This window comes from Salvia hispanica, chromosome 6 (genome assembly GCF_023119035.1).
Source record: "Salvia hispanica cultivar TCC Black 2014 chromosome 6, UniMelb_Shisp_WGS_1.0, whole genome shotgun sequence".
Taxonomy (NCBI): domain Eukaryota; kingdom Viridiplantae; phylum Streptophyta; class Magnoliopsida; order Lamiales; family Lamiaceae; genus Salvia; species Salvia hispanica.
Genome location: NC_062970.1, coordinates 47,246,453 through 47,272,006, shown reverse-complemented (window position 1 = coordinate 47,272,006; position 25,554 = coordinate 47,246,453). Strand labels below are relative to the sequence as shown.

At 36.3% G+C, this 25,554-nt stretch overlaps 4 protein-coding genes and 1 long non-coding RNA gene across 5 annotated transcripts; 2 read left to right on the top strand and 3 right to left on the bottom strand.

The window, feature by feature from the left end:
- Positions 1-3,655: 3,655 nt before the first annotated feature.
- Positions 3,656-7,663, bottom strand: LOC125194315 (acyl-coenzyme A oxidase 3, peroxisomal-like). The gene is made up of 12 exons (XM_048092475.1): positions 7,185-7,663; positions 6,228-6,345; positions 6,049-6,156; positions 5,833-6,005; positions 5,637-5,736; positions 5,275-5,349; positions 5,057-5,187; positions 4,716-4,971; positions 4,464-4,610; positions 4,253-4,357; positions 4,074-4,175; positions 3,656-3,993 (listed from the first exon to the last, which is right to left on the bottom strand). Exons 1-12 carry the CDS (start codon positions 7,646-7,648, stop codon positions 3,745-3,747), a joined length of 2,028 nt encoding a protein of 675 aa, XP_047948432.1. The 5' UTR covers positions 7,649-7,663; the 3' UTR covers positions 3,656-3,744.
- Positions 7,664-8,868: 1,205 nt separating this feature from the next.
- On the bottom strand, positions 8,869-12,898 carry LOC125194316 (acyl-coenzyme A oxidase 3, peroxisomal-like). Its single transcript, XM_048092476.1, has 12 exons — positions 12,386-12,898; positions 11,516-11,633; positions 11,323-11,430; positions 11,070-11,242; positions 10,885-10,984; positions 10,596-10,670; positions 10,382-10,512; positions 10,052-10,307; positions 9,801-9,947; positions 9,592-9,696; positions 9,404-9,505; positions 8,869-9,304 (listed from the first exon to the last, which is right to left on the bottom strand). The coding sequence occupies exons 1-12, from the start codon at positions 12,844-12,846 to the stop codon at positions 9,056-9,058; spliced, it is 2,025 nt and encodes a 674-aa protein (XP_047948433.1). The 5' UTR covers positions 12,847-12,898; the 3' UTR covers positions 8,869-9,055.
- Positions 12,899-15,549: 2,651 nt separating this feature from the next.
- Positions 15,550-16,975, top strand: LOC125193332. The gene is made up of 2 exons (XR_007171565.1): positions 15,550-15,696; positions 16,590-16,975. It is a non-coding gene; the product is annotated as an uncharacterized LOC125193332 (long non-coding RNA).
- An 84-nt stretch (positions 16,976-17,059) lies between these two features.
- On the bottom strand, positions 17,060-18,904 carry LOC125193331 (ervatamin-B-like). The gene is made up of 2 exons (XM_048091101.1): positions 18,298-18,904; positions 17,060-17,828 (listed from the first exon to the last, which is right to left on the bottom strand). Exons 1-2 carry the CDS (start codon positions 18,806-18,808, stop codon positions 17,233-17,235), a joined length of 1,107 nt encoding a protein of 368 aa, XP_047947058.1. The 5' UTR covers positions 18,809-18,904; the 3' UTR covers positions 17,060-17,232.
- A 3,544-nt stretch (positions 18,905-22,448) lies between these two features.
- On the top strand, positions 22,449-25,367 carry LOC125195590 (basic leucine zipper 61-like). Its single transcript, XM_048093724.1, has 5 exons — positions 22,449-22,459; positions 23,565-23,655; positions 23,736-23,862; positions 24,818-25,001; positions 25,082-25,367. The coding sequence occupies exons 1-4, from the start codon at positions 22,449-22,451 to the stop codon at positions 24,964-24,966; spliced, it is 378 nt and encodes a 125-aa protein (XP_047949681.1). The 3' UTR covers positions 24,967-25,001; positions 25,082-25,367.
- The last annotated feature ends 187 nt before the right edge of the window (positions 25,368-25,554 follow it).

Genomic DNA, 25,554 nt, shown 5'->3' with positions numbered 1-25,554 from the left:
GAGGGAATATATCTAATAGCATGATTTAATAAAATTATTTATCAAAAAATACAAGTTGGAACAATGATAAGTAGTAGATTTGGTATAAACTAATTATATATGTGTGTGTGCAAAATGGGGGCGATTAGTTACAGTTAATTTGAATGAGTATTTGTTTGACGTAGTAAACTATGGACCGTTTGATAAGTGATATGATTGTGAAAGATCATTTGATAAGTACTCCGATAAATTTGCCAATGAACAGAAAATTCTAGAAAAATTCCAATAGAGGTTAAACTAATATATGATTCAAATTTGTGTTTTTTCTGTCAAAATTAATACTCCATGCGTCCCACAAAAGATGTCACACTTGTGGGACGATACGAGATTTTAGGAGGTTTGTTTTGTGTGTTAAATGGAAAGAGAAAATATAATATTTATATTCATGTGAGAGAGAACTTTTTCTAAAAAGGAAAATGTGACATCTTTTGTGGGACAAACTAAAAAGAAAACTGTGATATGACGGAGGGAGTATAAAATACGAATTTATAGATTAATTGAAAAATATGACAAAGTTATATAAGTATATTTTTAGGTATAACCATCTCCCATGCTATTCTAAAACTCAAAATGAAGTAGCGATTAGCTTTTTGATAGTATCCCAAAATTTAGTCATATTTTAGTTTTTAGCTTGGATAGTATGGAGTGATAAAATGCAAATTAATATATTGTACAAACTCAAGACTATGATCTGGGCCGTTGAAAAATGTCAACAGATGATAAAATTACATCAACACAAAATGTCAACACGATGTAACACAATTTCAACATAGCATCAACCATTAACACCATGTTGATATTTTCTGTTGATGTAATTTTATCATCTGTTGACATTTTTCAACTGCCCAGGCATAGTTTAGAGTTTGTACAGTATTTAAAGTTTGTATTTGATCACATTTATCTAAATTTTGTGAGTAAAAATTAGTAGTAAAAAAGTAGCATTAGTCCATCAAATAAATCTCAGTCATTTTGGCATCATTCTTCATCCCATCTCTCAACATCCAGCCACTGGACTCCCAAGACAAGCATCACTATAAAAGAGGAGATTAGTGTCCAAAGAGAGAAGTTAGTTAATTAAATTTAGTTTTAGTTAATCTTAGATAAGCTTAGTTCACTGCACTTGTCTACAATTTCAACACTTGGAACTCTTTAGCTCTCTCTTTTGCTTGCTTACGCTTTTGCCCAGTTATCTGCACAAGCTGTCCCATCCATATTTAGATATATCAACACAATATCAATACGGTGTCAACTGTTGACACTGTGTTGATATTTTCTGTTGCTATTATTTTGTAATCTGTTGACATTTTTTAACGGTTCAAATCATAGGTTGGAGTTTGTAAAATATTTAGAGTTTGCATTTGATTACGTTCCTAGAGTTCCAACCCCAAAAAGTAAAGCCAATTCGTGTTCATATCTTAATTAAACCTTATTTCCTTTAATCAAATTAAATTAATTTAACTACTAAAAGATTTGTCAAGCAAGCCAAACACACCTTAACGATGAAAAACACTAGTAATTGTCGACTAAAAACAATAAGGTTCTATTAATACGAAAAATACCACAAAAAGCAATGAAAGTAAATGAACTATGTTGCCAAAGTAAGCTTAGGGTGAAGCTTAAGAAGATTTAAGCTGGGGGTGTAAATAACAAAGCTGGAATACATATTTTGATAATAGTAGGGTCGTCGAAGAATCGAATGTCCCACAGTCCTATCCGTGCTTTTGGAGTAGATAAATAACCAATCATCAAAAACCGTTGTGAACACCAAGTCGCCATTTACCAAAATTTTGAGCGGACAAACTTGCTTTTCGCGTTGATCATGAGTGAAGGTATATTCTTTTATCCAAGAATTCTCATCTCCATAGTCCTTCATCAACCAAATAACAGCACGCTCACACTTTGAAACATGACAAATAGATAGCCGACCCTCTAAAACACATACCTTCCGATTAATACCACCAAAATTCCTTGGAAGAGAAAAACTACTGAAGAGCTCGGTTTCAAGATCAAGGCAGCATAACAAGGGACCCTTGAAGAAATTAAAGACTATCCAATGAAGATTTCCGTTAAAAAATGCAGCATTTTCATCATAATAATAATTAATTCCGTAAGGGCTCCACCGTGGTGGAGCGGAGATGCTTCTCCACCCTCCTCCTACTAGATGAGTATACACAAAATGTGACTTATTCTGATTAACATATAAAATCTTATATTGTCCACTTAATTTGCTCACTCCAAATCCAAAAACGAACGTACTACGTGAACTACCTTGTTCAGGCAAAGGATCAAGCTCGATATAATCACGGGTAACTGGATCGAATGTAAAAAGAATATTATTGCATACATCTCGCACCAGAAGTAAACCATTAGCCGTACCAATTATATAGGAAATCTCATTGTGAGGAGGAGGCATGTCGAATCGGAAAAGTGGCTTATGGACCTCATCGCAGACTACGTAACCCCCCTTGAATCGATCAGATAAAACCAGGCATGGTTTCGTGGTATACGACGTCACAAACTCGTCCTCTTCTATCAGATCGCGCCATGATTTACAAACACGCTTGCACCTCGTAATGCTTCTAAGAGGGACTCTTCTTAGAATGTCTCTTGTTATCTCTGGCGGGAGACTTGTGAACAATTCTTCCTGAAGAAATATGATCAAATGTGTTTAATGTTTAAAGAGGGTTAAGATAAACGTATTAACAAGAAAATAAATTGAAAAAATAATAAATAAATGAAGAAACCTCAGCTTCTGATAATGGCTTCCACTGGTTATGCCGCTCAGTAAGATCCGCAGCCATCTCACTTCACCACCAATTTATGGGACTGAATTAATCATCTGAAATTAGCTATATGGAGTATATGTCATTTGATTTTAGTATAATCACAATACGATCTTGAAATTTCTTTTTGGTTGCCCATTTAAAGGAAAAAGAATAGGTTAAGTTAGAAGGAAAAAATGAACAAATAAGATTTGATGGAATAATATAGGGCAAGAAATGTGCTTTCAACTGATTGAGGTATGTATGCAGATATTTTGGAACAACATTATTTAAAGGAAATCTAACCATTTTCTGACACAACATATCTACTCCCCCCGTCCCGCTTAAGATGACACGTTATCCTTTTTAGTTTGTCCCAACTGAGATGACACATTTCCTATTTTGAAAACTTTCTCTCTCCAATTAATACACCCAATAATTTTTTCTCACTCCTATTAAAATATTCATCTTTCTTTCTCTCTCTATTTTAATACTTAGACCTACCTTTTCTCTCTCCAATTAAACACTTTAACCAATAACTCCTAAAATCCCGTGCCGGTTAAGGAACGTGTCATCTGAGGCGGGACGGAAGGAGTATTATATTTACAAATTATCTACTTGGGGGTGTTCGGTTTGCAAGATTGTATCCGAGATTAAATTTGTAGTGTGTTTGGTTCAAGAGATTCATCCTAGATGAATAATCATGGGATAATTAGTCATAGTTAGCCCCCTATGACTAAAATATCTCACAACTCAATCCTAGATTATATCTTAGCATCATTTTATCTAGGAAACCGAACACCACCTTAAGAGTTAAAAGTCAAGAAAATAGTCTTTGGAAACACTTCCTTTAATTTAGTCTAATGAATAGTTTTACACACACATACATAGAGTCTCAACCAGAGCAATGAGCTTTGTAGACGAGGTAAATCGCGAGCCTAACCTAGTCTTGAGACGCCGACCAAGCATTAGCTGCAACCCAGTCGAACGCGATAGGGCTCAGAAAAGCGTCAGGAATGCCCAAGGAATCCACCAAGGAGAGAGCATGAGGCCGGATTTCGCTGCAAAGGCTTGCAACTTCTTTCCTCACAACTGCAGCATTCTCCGTCGTTAAGTAGCCATACCGGAGAAACACAGGATCTTCATCCAACGTGACCACAACGTACATCGACCTCACTAGGCTCAGCACATTCTGCAGTGTTCATGAACAATTCACGATCCATGCAGATTCACACACACGAGCTTGAGTCGGGTTAAACATAGATGACGTACCTTCAAGGATGCATCTGTCAGGCTGTTCTCAGCTTCCACGAAAGTCTGCAAGATTGCAAGGTCGGTGAAGGCTCTACCCAGATCTTCAGCGAGCTGATAACTCTGCAGGAGAAAGATTCGCACGCAATGGGTTAGAAACAGAATCAAACTCGAGTCATGATCGCTAAATCAATCATTACCGCGTTAAATGCAGACTCTTTGCTTTCTCCCTTAGCTTGGTATTCAGAGACTTCAGCAGCAAAGCGGTTTAAAAGGTCTCTTTCTCTCAGGCAGAAAATATCATTCTGTTACAGATTAAGAGTTAAACTCTAAAATGCTTCAAAATAAAGGAATACGACTCAACGATGGTGGGATGGAGGGAGTGATTTATTCAAAGCAAGATCTCAATACCTGAAACTGGGAGCTATGCACTGTGGAAGATGAAAGTTGCGAGGGAAATGTGGGGCTAGGTTTGTTCATGTGTTCGAGTCCTAACTCTTTGAACGGTTTGTTTTTCCTTTTAGCTGCGATGTACTCTGCTAACAGTGCCTTGCTAACCTGCGCGAAGTGATATATACCTTTCCTCAGTTGTCTGAACTTCGTTGACAACTTTCATTCGTACGAGTCATAAACACTTTCACGAATAAGTAGAACTACGTATACCTGTTGCATAAGGACATTGTTGTCACCTTCGAAAGTAGATTGGACGTCATATTCAGCTTTCAGCTGACCAATACGGTTTTCTGTCTTCAACCCTTGCCCTCCACACGCCTCCCGACACTCTTGAAGAGTTCGCATGTTGTGCCACGTGAGTGCTGCCTTGAGGCCACTTGAAACTACATGGAGTGTTTTGATCAACTGAGGAGTCCTCCGAACATACAGCAGTTTCAGGTAGTTGCCAGCGAAGCTCATGGCATATCTGCAGCACACGAAAGGCAGAGCTTGTTTTGGAAAACGTATATTGGTTCGGAAGAGGAAGTAATCCTGCATACTTAAACGCTTACGTTTTTTCCAGCAGAGGCAGAAGGCGGCGCTGATGACTAGGGTAGTCGAGCAAAAGAACCTCAGCACCATTCGGTGTGATTGAAAATGCTCTTCTTGTCAATGAGTATCTTATGGCAATAGCTAAACTCATCTGTTGAAAGAAATCAATCCAAGTCATCAAATTACTGAAGAAATAGGTGCAAACTGGAACAAAAATCGAACTCCATATAGAAGTCACCTTTGCCATGTAAACGGCACTGACTGCTATTGTAACACGTCCGGATGTCAAAGGGGCCATGAATGCACCAAACCCCTGCACGTATTGATGTTCGTCAATATAATATTTGGTTCACGCGTTACTCAAAAAATTTATCTAGATCACCACAGCACACTACTTAAAGCTACGTGGTGCCAATGAGAGATTCAGCACTGTCAATCTAACACGAATCTGGGAGTTAAGCAGAAGAGGTTCGATGAGGGCACGAACGGACCTTTTAAAGAAAGATCGAGAGCGTTCTCATTTAAATTTCAGAGCAATCAACACCAACTTACGGTATTTAGACTGAACAACCGACATAAAACGGGCTTATCAAGCCTAACCTGGTCCGGGTTCTTTATCGCGCTCAGATATTTTCCATCAGAAGAAACATCAGCAACGGAGTTCAGTATATTCTCCCTGGGAATGCGAACGTTATCAAACCTGAGGATACAGAGTGCCATGGCCTGAGACAAATATAACTCGGGACGCAAGAGAGGATAACATATATCCAACAGAATCAGAAGGGGCTTCTTTTACCATATTCGACAGTTGTCAACACCATTCAAACCAATCTTATGTCCACAATCAGCGATCCGGATATTGGGACAGATATTGCCATCCGCATCTCTAATCTGTGTGATAAAAGCATGGACACCCTCGTTCTTGCCCTCAATGTTGAGCTGCGAGAAGACCACTGTGTGCGTTGCGTGCTATAAAATCATCCAACAAAGACCTTGTTAGATGAATTAGTACGTTAGCTGCTCCACCGATCCAGTATTTCTGAGCTGATTCGCAGGGAGTGTTGATGATGAACTCTTCGGTTCTAGGATCATACGTGGTTATCGTCTCTATGCCTCGAACCTAAGCACATGGAATCCAAATGCCTCAAGATTTCAAGATTAACAATTCAATTCAATATTCTACATACACACATTACTTCCATGCCCCAACTCCGTCATTGCAAAGCAGCCCTTCACCAAGTAAGTTTCCGTGGCGCGAAGCCACTTATCGTGGTGCCTTTTTGTACCGAAAAACTGGATCGCACCACCCCTGAACCACCGAACCACCGACACTTGCATAAGCCTCAATCAATTTTCTCAAATGAATGAACACATCAACCACAACTAAATAAAAGACCAAAATCAAACCATTTAACGCACAAAATTTAGTAACAAAAACATTCCAACAATACATCTTTAATTTCCCTTGTTAAAAATTAAAGAATATAGGCCAACATCGATCCTGAACAAATGACCATTTTACGTTTTGGTAATACACATTATCTTTTGGATTTTTTTGTCCTGAACGGATACCTTTTGGATTTTTCGGTCCTAAACAAATGGAAATTTGATCATTTTGGTCCTGAACTAACTATTCCGTTAAAAACTAACCGCAACGCCCGATTTTGACCAAATTAAATTTTTAATTCTAATTTTTTACTCCCTAATTAGTTCTCTAATTATTTTTATAAATATTCTTTTAAAATTAGAATTAAAATTAGAAATCGACCGGATGCTGAAGAAATAAGAACCCTAAACATATTATTTAATTCTAATTTTAAAAGAATATTTATAAAAATAATTAGAAAATTAATTAGGGAGTAAAAAATCAGAATTAAAAGTTTAATTTGGTCAAATCGGGATTAAATCTGTTGACCGCTAGTTTTTAACGGAAACGTTGACGGAAGACCAAAATGATCAAATTTTCATATGTACAGGACTAAAAAATCCAAAAGATAATGTTTAGTACCAACAACATAAAATGGTCAAATAACACAAAATTTACTGAATCGGTTCATTTCACTATTAGAGAGAAAATTACCGGATTTTTCTTCACAGAAATGCTAAATTACATAAACATCACCAAATCGGAGAAGCAAACAAACATACCACAACAGGAAGTGAACGCCAATTTTAATCGCGAGAGAATGATCGAAGATCTTAATCACCTCCAGCATCGCCAGCTTCCGCAACTCCGCTTCAATTCCTCTCCCCGTCATCCACCCCTCGAACACGCCGCGATCGAGCAGATACTGGATCCTCTTCATCGTCATCTCCCGCTGCTGCTGCATCGACTGATTGTAATCGGGCGCGGCGAAGGCCTTCCCGCCCCTCGGCTTCGGGCTGAAGAGCTTGCTCTGCAGCATCAGGCTGAACAGCCAGTCGCGCTCCCCCAAATTGTGGCCGTCCATCAGTTTCCGCATCGAGCTCACATCGAACGACGCCGCGGAGGCTTCCGGCGGCGCGTAGCTGAGGCACGGCGAGCGTGATACGGCGGCGCCGGAGGATGCGGCGAGGGTGTGATTTCGGAGGTGACGATTTAGAATTTGAGCTCTGAAATTTGCTTTTTCCATGTAATTTGGCGGTGATTTGGAATGGAATGGATTGAATTTGAAAGTTTGGTGAAACTGGAAGGAGTTTTTATAGTTTCATTTAGTTGTTTTGTTTCTTTGTTGAAAATGACGTAGATTTAGGTGTAACTAAATTTCCTTTTTCGTATTCCCTAACAGATCTCTGATGGCGCCCTTCCCACTAGGACTTCCCACACAAAATTCATACCACATATCACTAGAACTTCCCGCAATAAAATTAATAAATTCACAATTAAAATTAAAATTTACAGAATTAAAATTTCGACATGAGCTGTATTTATAGAATTTTTTTAATAAAAAAAAAAGTAAATAAATAGTTTTTGGTCGGACGTCCGACCTCGACGTCCTACTCACGCCCAGTGGCGGACGTCAGGTAGGACGTGGGGCGGACGGGCGTGGGCGCCCTTCTTCTTCACTACGGCGGACGTCCGGTCGGACGTCGGCGACGTCCTACCGCGACGTCCGTCATTGGAGACGCTCTTAGAATTAGTCTATATTACTCCACCCGTCTAAGATAATTCGGGACACTTTAACCCGGCACGGATTTTAAGAAATCTAATGGAAAGTGAGTTGAAAAAGTTGGTGGAATGTGGATCCTACTTTTAAAGTATTAGTTTTATAATAAAATGTGAGTATGAATGAGTTAGTGGAATATGAGTCCACTACCAAAAATAGTAAAAGTGAAGTGGGACAAATTATGTGGGACGGTCCGAAATGAAATACTGGGTCGAATTATCCGAGACGGAGGGAGTATTAAAACTATTAAACTTTTTTTCTATTTTATTATTTAAAGATTTCATTCACTAATATTATTATTTCAATTAATTTTTTTTATTCTTCTCTTACCAATTATCCATTAAAATTCGTACTATCCCGAATATAGTATTTTTATGGGACGGAGAAAGTATATAGTTTTACTTTTAGATCCACATAAAAATATTTATCACATTACTGATTTTATTTTCAATTATTTACATCAAACTCTAGACTAAAAGAATTTTCACTATCTACTTATATTTATAACAAACTCTAGACTAAAAGAATTTTCACTATCTACTTATACTTATAACCCAAACTCTGAAAAAAATAATTTGAGTTTGTTTTAATGCAAAAAAAAAATGAGTATATCTTATTAAAAAAAAAAAAAAAAAAGTGTGCCATCTTTCTAATTTTAAATTAGATATGTATGCTCCCACTCCTGCTATATAGAAAAGCAATTTTTTTTCAAATCCATGTGATTCCAAGAGTCAAGAATATACAAGAGATGAGAATATACAATCTTTGAAAACATTTTCTTTTATTTAGTCTCATGAATAGTTTTACACACACATACATATAGTCTCGATTCGAGTAGTAAGCTTCGTAGACGAGGCCAATCGCGCGCCTAACCTAGTCTTGAGACCCCGACCACGCATTAGCTGCAACCCAGTCGAACGCGATAGGGCTCAGAAAAGCGTCAGGAATGCCGAAGGATTCCACCAACGCGAGCGCGTGTGGCCGGATTTCGCTGCAAAGGTTAGCAACCTCTTGCCTCACAACTGCAGCATTCTCCGTTGTTAAGTAGCCGTACCGGAGGAACGCAGGATCTTCATCCAACGTGACCAGAACGTACATCGACCTCACTAGACTCAACACATTCTGCATTGTTTACGAATGCTTCAGGATTCATGCAGATTGACACGAACATGAAGTTCTATAGTAGAGTTGATGTTAAACTTAGAAGACGACATGACATACCTTCAAGGATGCGTCTGTCACGCTGTTCTCAGCTTCCACGAAAGTCTGCAAGATTGCGAGGTCGGTGAAGGCTCTTCCCAGATCTTCAGCGAGCTGATAACTCTGCAGAAGAAAGGTAGACACTACGGGTTAGAAACGGGATCAGAGCTCGAGGTTATGCAGTTCGTGTTTGCTAAATCATTTATTACCGCGTTAAATGCAGACTCTTTGCTTTCTCCCTGAGCTTGGTATTTGGAGACTTCAGCAGCAAATCGGTTTAATAGGTCTCTTTCTCTCAAGCAGAAGATATCATTCTGTTATAGATGAAAAGTTAAACTCTTAAATGCTTCAAAAAAGGAAACCAACTCAACTATGGTGGGACGGAGGGAGTAATCTATTTAAAGCAAGATCTCTATACCTGAAACTGCGAGCTATGCACTGTGGAAGACGAAAGTTGCGAGGGAATTGTAGGGCTAGGTTTGTTCATGTGTTCGAGACCTAACTCTTTGAACGGTTTGTTTTTCCTTTTAGTTGCGATGTACTCTGCTAACAGTGCCTTGCTAACCTGCGCGAAGTGATATACACCTTTCCTCAGTTGTCTGAACTTCGTTGACAAGTTTTATCCACACAATTTATAAACAATATCACTAACGAGTGAACTACGCATACCTGCTGCATAAGGACATTGTTGTCACCCTCGAAAGTAGACTGCACGTCATATTCAGCTTTCAGCTGACCAATACGGTTTTCTGTCTTCAACCCTTGCCCTCCACACGCCTCCCGACACTCTTGAAGAGTTCGCATGTTGTGCCACGTGAGTGCTGCCTTGAGGCCACTTGAAACTACATGGAGTGTTTTGATCAACTGAGGAGTCCTCCGAACATAGAGCAGTTTCAAGTAGTTGCCAGCAAAGCTCATGGCATATCTGCAGCACCCGAGAGACAGATTGTGTTGGAAACCATATATTGGTTCGGAAGAGGGAGTATTTGCAACACTTACGTTTTTGCCAGAAGAGGCAGAAGGCGGCGCTGATGACTAGGGTAGTCGAGCAAAAGAACCTCAGCACCATTCGGTGTGATTGAAAATGCTCTCCTTGTCAATGAATATCTTATGGCAATAGCTAAACTCATCTGTTGAAAGAAATCCAAGTCATCAAATTACTGAAGAAATAGGTGCAAACTGGAACAAAAATCGAACTCCTTATAGAAGTCACCTTTGCCATGTAAACGGCACTGACTGCTATTGTAACACGTCCGGATGTCAAAGGGGCCATGAATGCACCAAACCTCTGCATGTATTAATGAGCGTTAATATAGCACTTTCGTTTCACGTGTTACTCAAAAGAAAACTGAAACAATTACAAAGAAGAGGTTTGATGAGGGCACCGACGGTCCTTTTAAAGAAGATCAAGAGCACGCTCTCATTTAAACTTTCAAAGCAGTAAACATTATCTTATGGTGTTTAGACTGAAGCACACATAAAATGGACTTATCGACCCTAACCTGGTCAGCGTCCTTTATTGCGCTCAGATATTTTCCATCAGAAGAAACATCAGCAACGGAGTTCAATATATTCTCTCTGGGTATGCGAACGTTATCAAACCTGAAGATACAGAACACCAAGGTCTGAGACAAAAATTACTTGGGGAAAGGGAACATATATCCAACAGAGAAGGGGCTTCTTTTACCATATTCGACCGTTGTCAACACCATTCAAACCAATCTTATGTCCACAATCAGCTATCCGGATATTGGGACAGATATTGCCATCTGCATCTCTAATCTGGGTGATAAACGCATGGACGCCCTCATTCTTGCCCTCAATGTTGAGCTGCGAGAAGACCACTGTGTGCGTTGCATGCTGTAAAATCATCCAACGAAGACCTTGTTAGGCTAAACAGAGGTATGTTAAAAAGTCTAAGCGATAGCCTGAATTAGTACGTTAGCTGCTCCACCGATCCAGTATTTCTGAGCTGATTCGCAGGGAGTGTTGATGATAAACTCTTCGGTTCTAGGATCATACGTGGTTATCGTCTCTATGCCTCGAACCTAAGCACATGGAATCCAAACGCCTCAAGATTTCAAGATAACAATTCAAATCAGTAAGCTGCATATCAATATTCTACTGACATACATTACTTCCATGTCCCAACTCTGTCATTGCAAAGCATCCCTTCATCAAGTAAGTTTCTGTGGCGCGCAGCCACTTATCGTGGTGCCTTTTTGTACCGAAAAACTGGATAGCACCACCCCTGAACCACCAACACTTACATAAACCTCAAACAATTTTCTCTAATGAATGAACAGATCAATCACAGTAGAATAAAAGAGACATTTAATACACAAAATGAACCACAAAAAAACATTCCAACACAAGTTCACCATTGCAACACTAGTTACCATTTTTCCCTTCTTAAAAATAGCACTACCAATGTGTCAAGAACAAGCAAATCACAAAAATCTTGAAATTCACTCCCTTTTTCATTTCCGGTCTATAAACCAAGGGTTAATCGCCAGTAAAATCACAACTATACGACATTTTTTCCAGACAAATACGATATTGAGTTTTCTGCACCTCCGCACCTTTCTCACAACTATCTAAAGACGATTTTTTCCATACAAATCCGATGCTAAATTGGTGCACGCATGTAAAACTTCGGCGATGTAGATGAATAGTGGCACAAACGTATATTGCCAAGGACTAAACGACGCCGTTTTGAAGCTCATAAACTCAAAAAATAAATTAGTAGGTCGGATAGAACAATTGAGAACTTCTGAAATGACCTCTTCTTCTTAACTCCACAAGCAATTAACACATAAACTAAGATTACTTAATTCAGATTCACCATTTCACCCAATGCAACTATAAACAATCAGCTTAACTTACAGTAATCATACTATTTCCTATTTTTCCACCTAAACAGAGCAAAATCAAAATTCTCCACAAATGCTAAAACCTCGTAAATTTCACCAAAACCAAATCGGAAAAAGCAAGCAAACATACCACAAAAAGAAGTGAACGCCAATTTTAATCGCGAGCGAGTGATCGAAGATCGTGATCACCTCCAGCAGCGCCAGCTTCCGCATCTCCGCCTCCGATCCCTTCCCCGTCATCCACCCCTCGAACACGCCGCGATCGAGCAGGTACTGGATCCTCTTCATCGTCATCTCCCGCTGCTGCTCCATCGACTGATTGTAATCGGGCGCCACGAAGACCTTCCCGCCCCGCAGCCTCGGGTTGAACACCTTGCTCTGCACCATCAGATTGAACAGCCAGTCGCGCTCCCCCAAATTGTGCCCGTCCATCAGCTTCCGCATCGAGCTCACGTCGAACGACGCCGCCGAGGCCTCCGGCGGCGCGTAGCTGAGGCACGGCGACCGCGATACGGCGGCGGATGATGATTCGCCGGCGTGATTTTGGAGGTGCCTGGCTAGAATTCGGGTTCTGAAATTCGCTTTCTCCATTGATTGTGATCGGATTGTGATCGGATTGAATTGAATTGAAGATTTTGAAGTAAAAAAGGAGATTTATAGTTTCATTTAGTCGTTTTTGTTTCTTCGCTTAAAATATTGGTGGATTTATGTCATCATCAAAATTTCTTGAAATGTGCAATAGTAATGCATCGAATTATTAATTATTTCCATTTTAAAAATTATATCCCCCAACCACCTAAAACACAAATCAGACTTCTATATTTTTCCTTTCATTTATAAATTGAAATAACTAACTTAAATTTACATTAGTTAAATAATTGTATAATTAAATATAGGAAGTTTTATACTCCCTCCGTCTCAGATTAAGAGTCACTTCCATAAAAGTTCGTCCCAGTTTAAGAATCACTTTTAGAATTTTCCATATTTGGTCATACAATTTTACCCCATTCTTCATCAAAATTACATAAAAATGTCATTATCTACATTAAAATAAATCAAAACAAAAATCAAAAGTCAAAAGAGACCCACCTTCAACTAACTCCACCATCTCACTTCATTATTACACACTCCACCATTTCACTTCATTTATTACACACTTCAACTATTTCTTAAAATCCGAGCCATAACAATGAGTGACTCCAAATGTGGGACGGAGGGAGTAATTAAAATCGATTAAATATCCGGTCCCGCATCTCGCAATGCAACCAATTTCAAGCCCGATTGAACCTTCGACAGTATTCTCTTCGTCCCACTCAAAAATCAAGATGTCCACATTTACGAGTGACACATAATTTTAGGAGTAATGGTGAGGTAGAGTAAGTAGAAAAGAAAAATGTAGTTAAATATTTTAATAAAGAGACGAGATAGAGCTTTATTTTCAGAAAATAAACATTTTGAGTGGGACGAACTGAAAATAAAATATGATATCTGACGAATGTAGTACTCCCTCCGTCCCATAGAAATTGACCATATTTTCTTTTTCGTCCGGCCTATACAAATAGGTCACATATCCATTTAGGATAACCTTTTTCTCCTTCTTTTTTACTTTTTCATTTATGGGCCCACCATCCACTCCATAATTTCAACTATTTTTTTTTTCTTTCTTACTTACCAAATTACGCATTAAAATTCGTATCAACCGTAAAGAGCCAATTTCTATGGGACGGAGAGTATAATTAATAGGGAAATATAGGCATTAGAGTTGTCTAAGCTAACGATACAAGTAGAAGAGTAGGTTAGGATTGGAGTTAATTTCATTAAATTGAATTGCTTTTTAGTATGACCTATCCTATTCCAATCAATAGTAATCGTCGTAAGAGTGTTTATTTTTGTTGCGTAGCGTAGAGGCAATAGTTATCTACAAATATAAAAAATGTGTATTTTAACTTTACTAGTCAATTTATTAAATTTTTGTAGTGGAATAGTATTATTAAACATTACGTTGTAAGAAAAATATTGCCAATAAAAATTGTTTAGAAACGCGTGCTAGACCATTCTGTTGAATGTAAACGTGTAAGATCTTATCCACATCCATTTGGGCATTTTAAATGTGCAAATTGCACCCGACAAACTTTTACCTCCTAAATTTTGTTAGTAGTTGTAGTTCTTATATGATGTTTAAAATTATATATTATGGTTAAATATATATTAGGTTTGATTTATAAAATTAAATTTTAAATAATAATTATATAATAATTAGTTATAATTATTTTTTAATTAAAATAGTTTCATAATTTAAATAATTATACGCAATCAAATAACATATACTCTCTCCTTTTCAAGAGGGATGAGTCATATTCATTTTTGAGATGTTTAACTATAAGTGAGTCATTTTCTATTTTAGTCAAAAATTTTCTCTGTTATTTTATTTTTTCACATACTTTATTCTCTCTTCACTCTTCTATTTTTTCCCTTCATACTTTACTCTCTCCACTTGATATTTAAATATCAATTTCTTAAATCACGTGTCTAAAAGAAGTGCTTCACTTATCTTGAGACGGAAGGAGTATTTTTATAAAAGGCAAATTACCTGTAAAGTCATAAACTTTCACAATAGTTTGGTTTTTCCCGTGAACATTAAATGTTGCATAAGAAGTCATGAACTTTACCGGAATGTCTAAATTTTCCATCTGACCCGACCCGATAGATTTCCGACACATTTACTTATCCTACGTGGCACGCCAGATGCATGACTCGGCAAAACTCCACTAGTTCTGGTTGTTTCTTTTCTATCTTTGCTATCTCTAAGCCTTAGACTTGTCACAAACATACAAGTAGAACAAATGAAAACATACATATCGAATTCAGCATAAAAGTAGCATTAAATCCACAATACGAATTGAACCCTAAATCTGTCATTTGCCAAGTCACGCTTTCGGCGTGTCACGTAGGATAAGTTTGTATCGGAAATCTATTGGATCAGATGAAATGAGAAATTTACACACTTCAATAAAATTCATGACTAAATTTACTAATAAAGTCATAATACGTGGAAAGTTTACGACTTTAAAAGCAATTTGCCTAAACTTTCACAAGTTTCATAAAATAAACGTTTCACCTGATATGGACGGTCAAAGTCAAAATCCGCAATCTGAATAATCGAGGCACGTTTAATGGGCCTCAAGTTTGTAGTGGGCTGCTATGTATGGGCCTTAATGGGCTTGGTGGGTGTATAAATATCTATCACTTTCTTAATGGGCCTCACGTTTAATTCGTGGGTTAACATTTGAAATATTGAAAAAACCTCTCTCCTCTCTATTATTGAAAAAATATTGCACTGTGAAATATATGAATCGGAATGGAGCTGTAGATAAGTAGATTTACTACGATGCGGAGCTGATGATTGATTCTCCGATTGCGCTGATGGCACTGATGAGCATGGTATATTTACGATTTCTATCTTTTGAGTAATTTATTTTGGTTTATTCAGTATTTAAGGTTGAAAATCATTAGTGTAGCGTTGGATTTGCGGTAGAAAATTATCAGTTGTGGCATTTTAGCTCAAATGTGTTGAGAATTCGGGATTAGATGGAGTTGCAGATAGGGACAGCGATGGCTTTCTGATGAATTTGAGCTGATTGCTTGCTTTAGGATTTTAATTTTACGAAATTGAACCAAACTTCATTGTATGTTCATTGTTCAAGTAGAGATTTGGCTGCTTTACTTGAGCTGTTGTTTTGTATGAATATGAAGAAGATGTGTGTAAATGTTAAGTTAATTTAATAGGATAGTGTGAAAGGTACATTAGGTATTGCAGATCAAGGTTTCTACATGTTTCCTCACTATAGACATTCGTAATGTTGTAAATACTTACACCAGGAGAGATGGAAATAGAAGAGATAATTGATGTATTTGAAAAGCTATGCTATAAGAGAGGGGAGGATGGGAGATGATGATGTTTTTTGGTTGCATAAGATTTTTTTAACTTCTCCATTTATAGGTCGATATATTGAGTTTAGTACAGAATGAAGTTTGTCATGTAAAAACTTCTGCATGTCCGGCTAGCAAATTCTACTATAAAAATACAGGCAGTACACCCAGAGTTCTTGTTTTCTTCTCAAGTGAATGACCTGATTTTTGGTGACTTAAACTATGGTTTCATACATAGTTGGCCGACTTGCATATGTTTTTAATATATAACTCTTCAATCATGGTATATTTTATCCATCTTTCAAGTTCGTTAGTTTGATATCTAAGTTTTTGCTCTGGCTCGATTTTCTATGTGGTTGTTTTTTCCCTTGAACTGGTGATACATAGTTCAGTCATTTTCACAGAATTGGCATGGTAGTGATGATTTTGGTGCCATGACCCTACAGTTTGATGTCAGAGGAAATAATTGCTTTCGCCGCACACTTATTACTTCCTGAGAGTGGTGGACAGAAGATGGAACTTTTCGCCAACACAAGATGTGGACTGTGGAGTGATTCCAGATGCCAAAGAGCCATTTGAGCCGAATGCAGATTCTCAAGGCCTTTCTGTTGCTGTTATACACAAGGTTTCATTACTCGCATTCTCCAATTAACCACATTGTCTCGTTAGTATCATAGTGTATTCTGAGTTCAGATGTAATGAATTTCTTCAAACAGATAGGAAAACTATCTGAGATCATTGTCTGTTACATATTTAAACCAGTCAATCTAAGCATCATTTTTGAACTTTAGGAATGTGAATTTAATTAGCTAACGTCTTCGTTGCAAAAGGCTACTAGAGGTTTAAGACATATGTAGAAAGATTGAAAAGCTACTAAATGCTAAAACATTGACTTTTATTTATACCAAGATACAGAGATTTGCATTTTGAATAATGTCTGAACAAATTTAGGAATAAATGTCTTAAAATAGGCTAGCATTGTTATGAACTTTATTCTGAGCATCCATAGTCATTTTGAAACAAATCCTTCCAACACGGCTAGATACCTCAGAAATCTTTGACAGGGTAGCTGCCTTCCATGGCAACGCCACAAACACCACTCCTGTCAGAAGATCCACGATGCAGTTTCATATATCCTTTGTTACCCCAACCAATTCCCCACGAGTTCTTCACAATCCAATACCCCACACCCTTATCTTCGCCATAGCCCACCAGCAAAACCCCATGGTTAAGCTTTTTCCCGCAGGATCCGGTGAATACTCCATCAGCGTACAGCTGAAACTCGGATGCGCTGGCATCAATGGCTACTGCAATTGGTTGACGAGCCACTGCAGCTTTCATGGCCGTCTCGTTCCTTTCAGGTATTCGAACATAGCCGGTTATGCTTGCTGCTATCTTTCTTGCTAGGATTGGGTTACATATGCCCTGTCTCCCTTTATATGGGTAGTCTGCTTCTAAACTTATGCCACCATTTAGCATCACGAATTCGTACGCTTTTTCCATGATTCCACCTCTACAACCATGGTTATCAATGCCTAAACTACAGTCCACAAGCTCTTGTGGGGACAATGATAGCAATTCCCCCGTTTTGATCTGGTTGATTCCTTCTACTGCTCCTAGCGCCGAAAACGCCCAACAACTACCTGTAATGAAAGGGTTTTCAATCCTTGTCTTAGAATAGAAAATGTGCAAATTGCCAGAAAAATCACAAAGTTTGGTCAATTACCGGTCAATCCCGCAACTTTAAAAATTCAGGGCGTGCTACGTGTCTTAATTTATTGATGTGACATGTACTTGTGTAAAAATTAAAGACTTGGCTTGACTAGGTGTATTAAATGACATTATCTAAGTAGCTAGACGTTTTGTGCACATAGTATTTTCTGTGTGCCAGATCATACATAATTTTCCCCAAATATGAGATTATGGGACAATTGAGAAAAATGTCAAAGTTATTATATAATAATCTGTCATTTTTTAAAGTTGCGGGATTAACCAAACTTTGTGGTTTATTCCCGGCAATTTTTCCGAGGAAAAAACAGCATGTGAAGTGTGTGTATGTTGAGATAGCTTTGTTCTAGAAAATGCATGAACAAAAAGAAAAATGTTTTGTACCACAAGAGTCTTGATTCTTGATACTTGACACAGCACCTTTCCTCCTCCAGTCTATGCTAGATGGCACAGCATGGTTATCGACTTCGAAGCTATGTTGCTGATTGTCTGGTAGCTGACGCCCTCGGCTCTTATAACCCAAGTAGGTGGTCTGGAACTCAAAGCTTGTCATGTCTGCAAACTCATTGTCAGTTAGTGTGTAAGAAAGATTCTGCGCGTTTACAAAATTTATGAACTTAAGATTAGACTGGTAGATTCCAAATCGCATGTTCCATTCATCCTTGCTATAGTATGTTTTCCCATGTTGCTTCAGCCAGGTGTTGTATCTCCTCTCCATCACCGTTACTTCCCCCGTTGGCTTCGCGTCTGTGCAAACGCTGCGCAGAACGCACACGAGCACAATGGCTAACATGCTGTTTCTTGTCACAGGTGAAGTGATCTTCATTTTTGAGCCAAGGCGGATTTTCGAGGAAGTGAGAGTTCGGTTCGAGGTTTGGCTTCTGAACTCTTGCATGATATAGGTGTTGTGACAAGTATACGTATATTGGTGGGAAATTCTGTTTGGTTCATGTCTGATTTGCCCTGTTTTTCTGTTTGCTGAGTGGTTTGTCGTGTCTCCTTTGTGTGTAGTTCATGCTTGATATATGTTGAGTTGTGTATAAATTTCTTCATTCTCTTTCGTGTTTAAATTTCATATGCAATTAGATTATTAGTACAAAATACTAATTTTAGGGAAATCTCAAAAGTTGACTTTTCAGGTTAGATTATTCGTTTGACAACTGAAATACTTATTTGAATATTGAAGGCAATTTTGCATATTATTGACTCTAAGGTGTTAACCTTATCCTCTTATTAAATTATTCTCGAGTCAATTCAATCTTGGGCAATCTCGGGACAAGTTAATCTTGAATAATATCGAAGGAAATTTTGCATCTCTGATCATTTATCATGATTATTTTGGAATGTAATTCAGTCTTCAATTTTTTTATTATACATAACACTTCTATTTGATTATATTATTCAAATATCTCCCATATATGGAGTAATGAAAGTAGTTTTAATACCATTATAATACTATGCCTATAGGAGAATTTGAACAAAGATTTAAGATGCATATATATAGCCATTGATAGACACAGAATGTATGTCCTTTATCAGCCTATATATAGTATTATTTTTTTAATAAAATTTGATCGAGATGTGACCCGAGCAACTAATCACCCAACTACTTAGTTCTTAGCTCTTCCTCCATTCTATTCTATTAAGTGTACATAATGTGACCCGTTACCATACACAATGTCACCTAAATTTTCTGTTTGATGTTCATTTTGATGGATCAGATAAGATTGAGTCTAATGAATGGTGTTTAGTTGGATTGATAGAGCGGTGAATCGGATAAGATTGAGTCGTATGAATGTTGTTTAGTTAGATAGATAGAGCGGTGAATGTTGTTATCAGATTGAATCTTATGAATGTTGTTTAGTTGGATAGATAGAGTCTTATATTTAATCTCGAGATAACGTCATGCTGGATTGGTGGTGAGAAATAGTAGTACTAAATAATATAGAGAGAGAATTGCCCTACATGTGGGTTTAGTTTGTAGCCAAAGTAAACATTTCACATGGGTAGACATTATCCTTTTCTAATACCCTTCACTTTCCACAGCTCATCCATCCAAAAATACCCTCTTCCATCTTCCATTACCAACATTTTCTTCTTCTTTTCTCAATTATTAAATTAAATCATAAGGAATCTTCCCTCAATCATTAAGAATACGCGTCTTCTTCATTTCGGCTCAAAATCAATAACATGAAGTATCACTATTGACATAATTGTGTGTAAACATTCGATTTTGTCCCATTATTTTAGCGTTTTAATGAAACTTACGAAAAAATTTCCAAAACATTTTAAGCGAAAAATGAAATGTCACGTAAGTATTTTTTTTCAATTGTTCTAAGGTTGAGACATTTTCTTATAAAACACAAGCGATGGGCCGTTATACATGTTCCACTCATATTATAGATAGAATTAATTGTTGACAAATAAAATAAAAATAAATATAACAATATCTTATATTGATGTAAAGAGAGAATTGAAACTCTTATAAAGGTCGCATGCGTCACCTTTCTTATCAATAATTGATTTTAGGGTGAAACCTTGAGGTCGCCTATTGTGGACTAAATTTAACTGGTCCAACTATATATCTTGATTTTAAATTTGGGTTAATTCAATCTCTCCAATTTAGTGTACGAAAGAATTGGAATATATAAGTGTCATGATCACCGTTTCTCTCATTAATTGCTTTCTGGAATTATGAATTTCTATCATAATTTGGGGGGAATAAAACACGAATTTAAATTACAGAATTTAATAAAGTATTCCAATATAATGTCATTTTGACACATGGTATATGTTCCAAAATATATATAGTATGATATGGCAAACGTGAGGATCTCACACCTCCAGCATTAGTCTAATCAGCCATTACCTATGTCCAAAGTAGAGTTCCAAGAATTGTATGCACATGATCGTGATTCCTTTTTATGACAGCCAAAGTGGTGGTGTGGTTCATTATGCAATAAAGTTTGCACCCTAGTGGGTTTAGAATTCTCCTTCATTCTTCATTATATTGCCCACTTACTATTGCCAACCTTCAAATTGAAGATATATCTACATCTTTATATGTTTATTAAGAGGAAGTGGATTTGTGTCTTAGCTCTTATGTGTTATACCCCCTTTGTCCCCGAAGAATCTGCACTTTGGGTTCGGCTTAGGTTTTAATATAAAATTAGTAAAGTGAGAGAGAGCTAAAGAGAAAAAGTAATTAAAGTATTGAGGGTGGAGAATAGATCTCACCTCATTAGAGATAAAGACTTTCCAAAATTAGAAAGTGCATATTCTTATGGGACAAAGAGACTAGTACACAGTTATACGTTTACTAAGAGCATGAGTATTTGTGTCTTGATTCTTATGTGTTGTATATATGTGTTGTATATACATATTTATACGTTTACTAAGAGGATGAGTATTTGTGTCTTGATTATCAGTGTTGTGTTGTTGTTCTTTTCTTGTGATTAACTGCTTGTTGTTGTTGTTTTTCTTTTATTTGGGTCAAGATAATTTTATATATTCGTTTCTTTGACATTTTTTGTTATTGTATATCTTGTTATTTTTTACCTTTGGATCCTAGGCTTGCTAAAGGCATACTCCTTAGTCCAACGTAACTTGAGTCACTTCTTTTTCGCACTCGTTTTGAAAAAATAATAATAAATAGTTAAAGTGGAGAAAAAATTAAGTAAAAAAGAGAATACAATAGTTAAGACTCTTCTTTATATTATTCTCTCTCTTACTTTTCTTTCTCTCCACTTTAACTATTTATTATTATTTTTTCAAAACAAGTGCAAAAAAGAAATGATTCAAGTAACGGGGGACAGGGGGAGTATGATTTTGAACATTTTTTGTTATATAAAAAATGAAGAGGATGGGGGAATTTGAATAGAAATTATTGTAAAAATGAACATAATTTTCCGTTATTAGATAGTTGAGATTTATGCATCTCTTTTACTAGATTAATGCATACCCAGATTCAAATTTTGGAGTCATTTTTTTTCACTGTTAATTGGATGCATTATTAACATAGTCTTGACAATGTTCATTTTTAATTTTGAATGAATTAGAAAGAAAATACCAGCTTGATATTATCTATTGACAAAATTACATGATTAAAATTCGTCACCCACGATGAAGTTACCTCTTTGGTAGTACTACAGTAAGACAGCGTCCAATTCTCTTTTTTGTAAAATAAAAAAAAATGTGTATATTTAATTCGTTGGCATTTTTTGGGATTTCAACCAAACAAAATCAGATTAGAATCTTCAGAAGCAATACGTGGTACGAAAACCATGTTGGGGTTCACTTTAGTAACAACCTTTGATATATAGTAGTACTATAATGACTTAGATTTCATATCCACCTATCGTGATTGTCCAAGATTTAGGACTAAAATTATTCATTTTAGGGTATTCATTTTTTTAAAAAAATTCTATCAGTATGGTTGATAATCAATGGCAAATTCAATAAATGTAAATTATGAGGATGGACATAGTAAAAAAAATCATCAATAAGGTCAGGATAGGATAGCGTTGACAGAGTCAATGCGGCAAAAGTTAGGGCAAAGCCACCGAACAACCTGAGGCTAACCGTTATGGCTTCAGAAGCTGAATTTAATATAATTTCTGATCATAAAGCATGATTCCAACCAAAATAATACTCCCTCCGTCCTGCATAATTCGTCTCACTTTGACCCGACACGAGTTTTAAGAAATATAATGAAAAGTGAATTGAAAAAATTAGTGGAATGTGGGTCCTACTTTTATATATTAGTTTGATAATAAAATGTGAGTAGGAATGAGTTAGTGGAATATGTGGTCCACTACAAAAAATGGTAAAAAGTGAAATGAGACAAATTATGTGGGACGGATCGAAATGAAAAAATGGAACAAATTATCCGGGACGGAGTGAGTACTACAAATCAATAACTTAAATTACATTAGACGTTAAAATAAACTCTCATCTTATTCTCATAGATTGAGATAGAAACTACTCACTCTGTTCCATTAGAAATGAAACATTTTCCTTTTTGGTCTGTCCCATTAAAAATGAAACGTTTCTAAAATTAGAAACAATACTCTCTCTACTTTTTCTTCTTTCTTACTTTACTCTCTCTTCATTAACTCACAAAACAACACTACATAAAATCTTGTGTCGAAAAACAAAATATTACATATTTAATGGGATGGAGGGAGTACTATATGATCAGTCATAATATGATCGAATAGCACTATTCAGAACGAAATTCGACTTAGAGACACAAGATTGATCCAACAGTGATGAATTTGAATGAAATGTTGATAGAAGATTGATCCAACTCCCAGCAAGAAAGGAAAGAAGATGATATGAACAAAGAGAGAATGTTGTCTGAAAAATAAATGTGTAAGAAATTAGGAAGAGTGTAATAAGGGCTGGAGGGCACAACCACAAGGGCACGTGGTTTCTGATTCCCACTCAATTGTTTAGTTAATAAACAACTCTCACTCATACCGTTGGGATTCAACACCCCAACCCTACCCCCCTAAGCTGTTGATAGCTGTCCTAATCTTCTCCCCCCATGTGACCCCACTTCTATAGACAGTAAGAAATTCTTGTTTTTTTGTATAATGCATGTAATTAAAACTATACTAAAATATTTCTAATTTTGAACACAATTTCAGGATTTTGGCCAATCGGCAATCAGCACAAAGGTCAAGAGTGAGAAAATTGCAGTATATATCTGAGCTTGAGCGCAGCGTTACTTCACTTCAAGTGAGAATCAAACATTTATTTTTTTCTTGGTTTCTATAATTTGAATATATATATTTATTGAAATGGTGAATTTAATTTAGGCTGAAGTCTCAGTGTTATCACCACGAGTAGCTTATTTGGACCACCAACGCCTCGTACTAAATGTTGACAACAGTGTTCTTAAGCAAAGAATCGCAGCTTTAGCTCAAGATAAAGTTTTCAAAGATGGTAAGTTTCCTATTTAATTAATTACTTTTTTCATAGTGCAAATTATTATGAATTTAAAAATGTGATTTAGATCATGATATCATGTCTTAATTATTTTCTCCATTCCTATCACATTGATATCTACATTTTTGTTTTTCATTTTTTGCATTAGTAGTATAAATTTATTATTCCTATAGCTTACATTAGATAAACATGGTTTTATTCAAATTAAAAATGAAGTTTACTTTCATGAAATACTACTAAATAATAACTTCTATATACCTAATCTACACTACATTGTAATTATGTACAGTGACGGATCCAGAATATAAATTTGAGTGTGGTAGAATCAAATCATTAAAATGAAATGTAATGCTCCAATTGTAACTTGTGGAGTAGAACCCTAATTCATTTGCTAATTTGAATTGGGTGTCTCCCTTGTAGGAAAAATCATTAAAAATTAAATGTAATTCTCCAATTGTAGTTCTTCACATGCATGTGATATCAGAACCTCAACATGGGAGAATAATCCAATCTCCTTTCTTGATCAATATTATTAATTACACAACTATAGATATTTAAAAATACTAGTCATAAAAAAGCCAGAAAGAGGTAACCAAAGATAAATCCAGTAACTCTTTAGTCTTATTTTCTTTGCCAAGAAATAATTCAATAGCAATTTTTCTCTAGATTCCAAACTCTTGCAATAATTGGACTATTGATATATATATTTGTTAGTGGATAGATGCCTATAATAAATGTGACAGCACAAACCCCTCTGCACTTCTATCCACCAAAATACATTTCTTGATATTAGTAGTACATAAATTTAATTAAACATGGTAAGTAGTAGTAGTATTTTACTTATTACATATTCATGAAATGTACACACTCACACCTATTTGAGTAGTTATTTCTTGTGATACCCAATTCTAGTTATATTGAATTCTTAATTTTTTATTTTCCAAAAATGTAGCTCATCAAGAAGCATTGAAGAGGGAAATTGAGAGACTGAGGCAAATATATTACCAACAAAACATGAAGAATTTGGAGAATGACACAATTCCAAATTCACCATCAAGACTTGCTGATAATGCTGAGCAAGAACAACTAGCAGTCAACTGACATATATTTATGTCACACATTAATTAATTTCTAAGGTACATATATTTATGTCGCACATGTATGATAAACATAAACCCAATTTTGAAATAATTACAATTAATTTTCTTTGATGCAGGATTCAAGCACTACCAAAAAAGAGGAGCCTTTGTGAACTGAAGAGTAATCAAGTTTACAAATAAAAAGCTCTTTATTTTTGTGGGCTTAGGAAAAATCTCTTTTCTTGGCTTAATTATTAGGGAGAAGAGTGTTTATTTGATTTAATTTCATTTTATTTTTTTGGATTATCAGCCAATCATCAAATTTTATTCTTCAGAAGCATGTCAGTTTGTTGTAGATGATTAATTGGTGTATGTATAATGTGTGTATTATTTGTTGTCAGATTTAGTGGTCATTGGATGTCAGATTATGGTCCCTTTTCTTTTCTTTGTTTCTGTTATTTGTAATTCCCTATGTCTGATCTGATCTGTGCATTATTTAACATGTTTGTTCTTTTCAAGAAAAAGAAAAAGTAGCAATTACATTTGTAGATATTTATATTTTGACTGTAATTATCGATTTGGGACCTCTTTATTAATGGCCATTTTCTTT

Excerpts from the sequence above, each read along its gene's own strand:
- LOC125194315 (XM_048092475.1), bottom strand. The coding sequence starts at position 7,648 with ATGGAAAAAGCAAATTTCAGAGCTCAAATTCTAAATCGTCACCTCCGA. Across the intron at positions 5,350-5,636 it reads CGATAAAGAACCCGGACCAG|GGGTTTGGTGCATTCATGGC; the intron begins GTTAGGCTTGAT and ends CAATACGTGCAG. Across the intron at positions 4,358-4,463 it reads TGCATAGCTCCCAGTTTCAG|AATGATATTTTCTGCCTGAG; the intron begins GTATTGAGATCT and ends AATCTGTAACAG.
- LOC125194316 (XM_048092476.1), bottom strand. The coding sequence starts at position 12,846 with ATGGAGAAAGCGAATTTCAGAACCCGAATTCTAGCCAGGCACCTCCAA. Across the intron at positions 11,431-11,515 it reads AGTTGGGACATGGAAGTAAT|GTTCGAGGCATAGAGACGAT; the intron begins GTATGTCAGTAG and ends CCATGTGCTTAG. Across the intron at positions 10,985-11,069 it reads GTTGACAACGGTCGAATATG|GTTTGATAACGTTCGCATAC; the intron begins GTAAAAGAAGCC and ends CTGTATCTTCAG.
- LOC125193331 (XM_048091101.1), bottom strand. The coding sequence starts at position 18,808 with ATGCAAGAGTTCAGAAGCCAAACCTCGAACCGAACTCTCACTTCCTCG. Across the intron at positions 17,829-18,297 it reads CAAGAATCAAGACTCTTGTG|GTAGTTGTTGGGCGTTTTCG; the intron begins GTACAAAACATT and ends CTTTCATTACAG.
- LOC125195590 (XM_048093724.1), top strand. Across the intron at positions 23,656-23,735 it reads GCAGCGTTACTTCACTTCAA|GCTGAAGTCTCAGTGTTATC; the intron begins GTGAGAATCAAA and ends AATTTAATTTAG. Across the intron at positions 23,863-24,817 it reads AGATAAAGTTTTCAAAGATG|CTCATCAAGAAGCATTGAAG; the intron begins GTAAGTTTCCTA and ends CCAAAAATGTAG.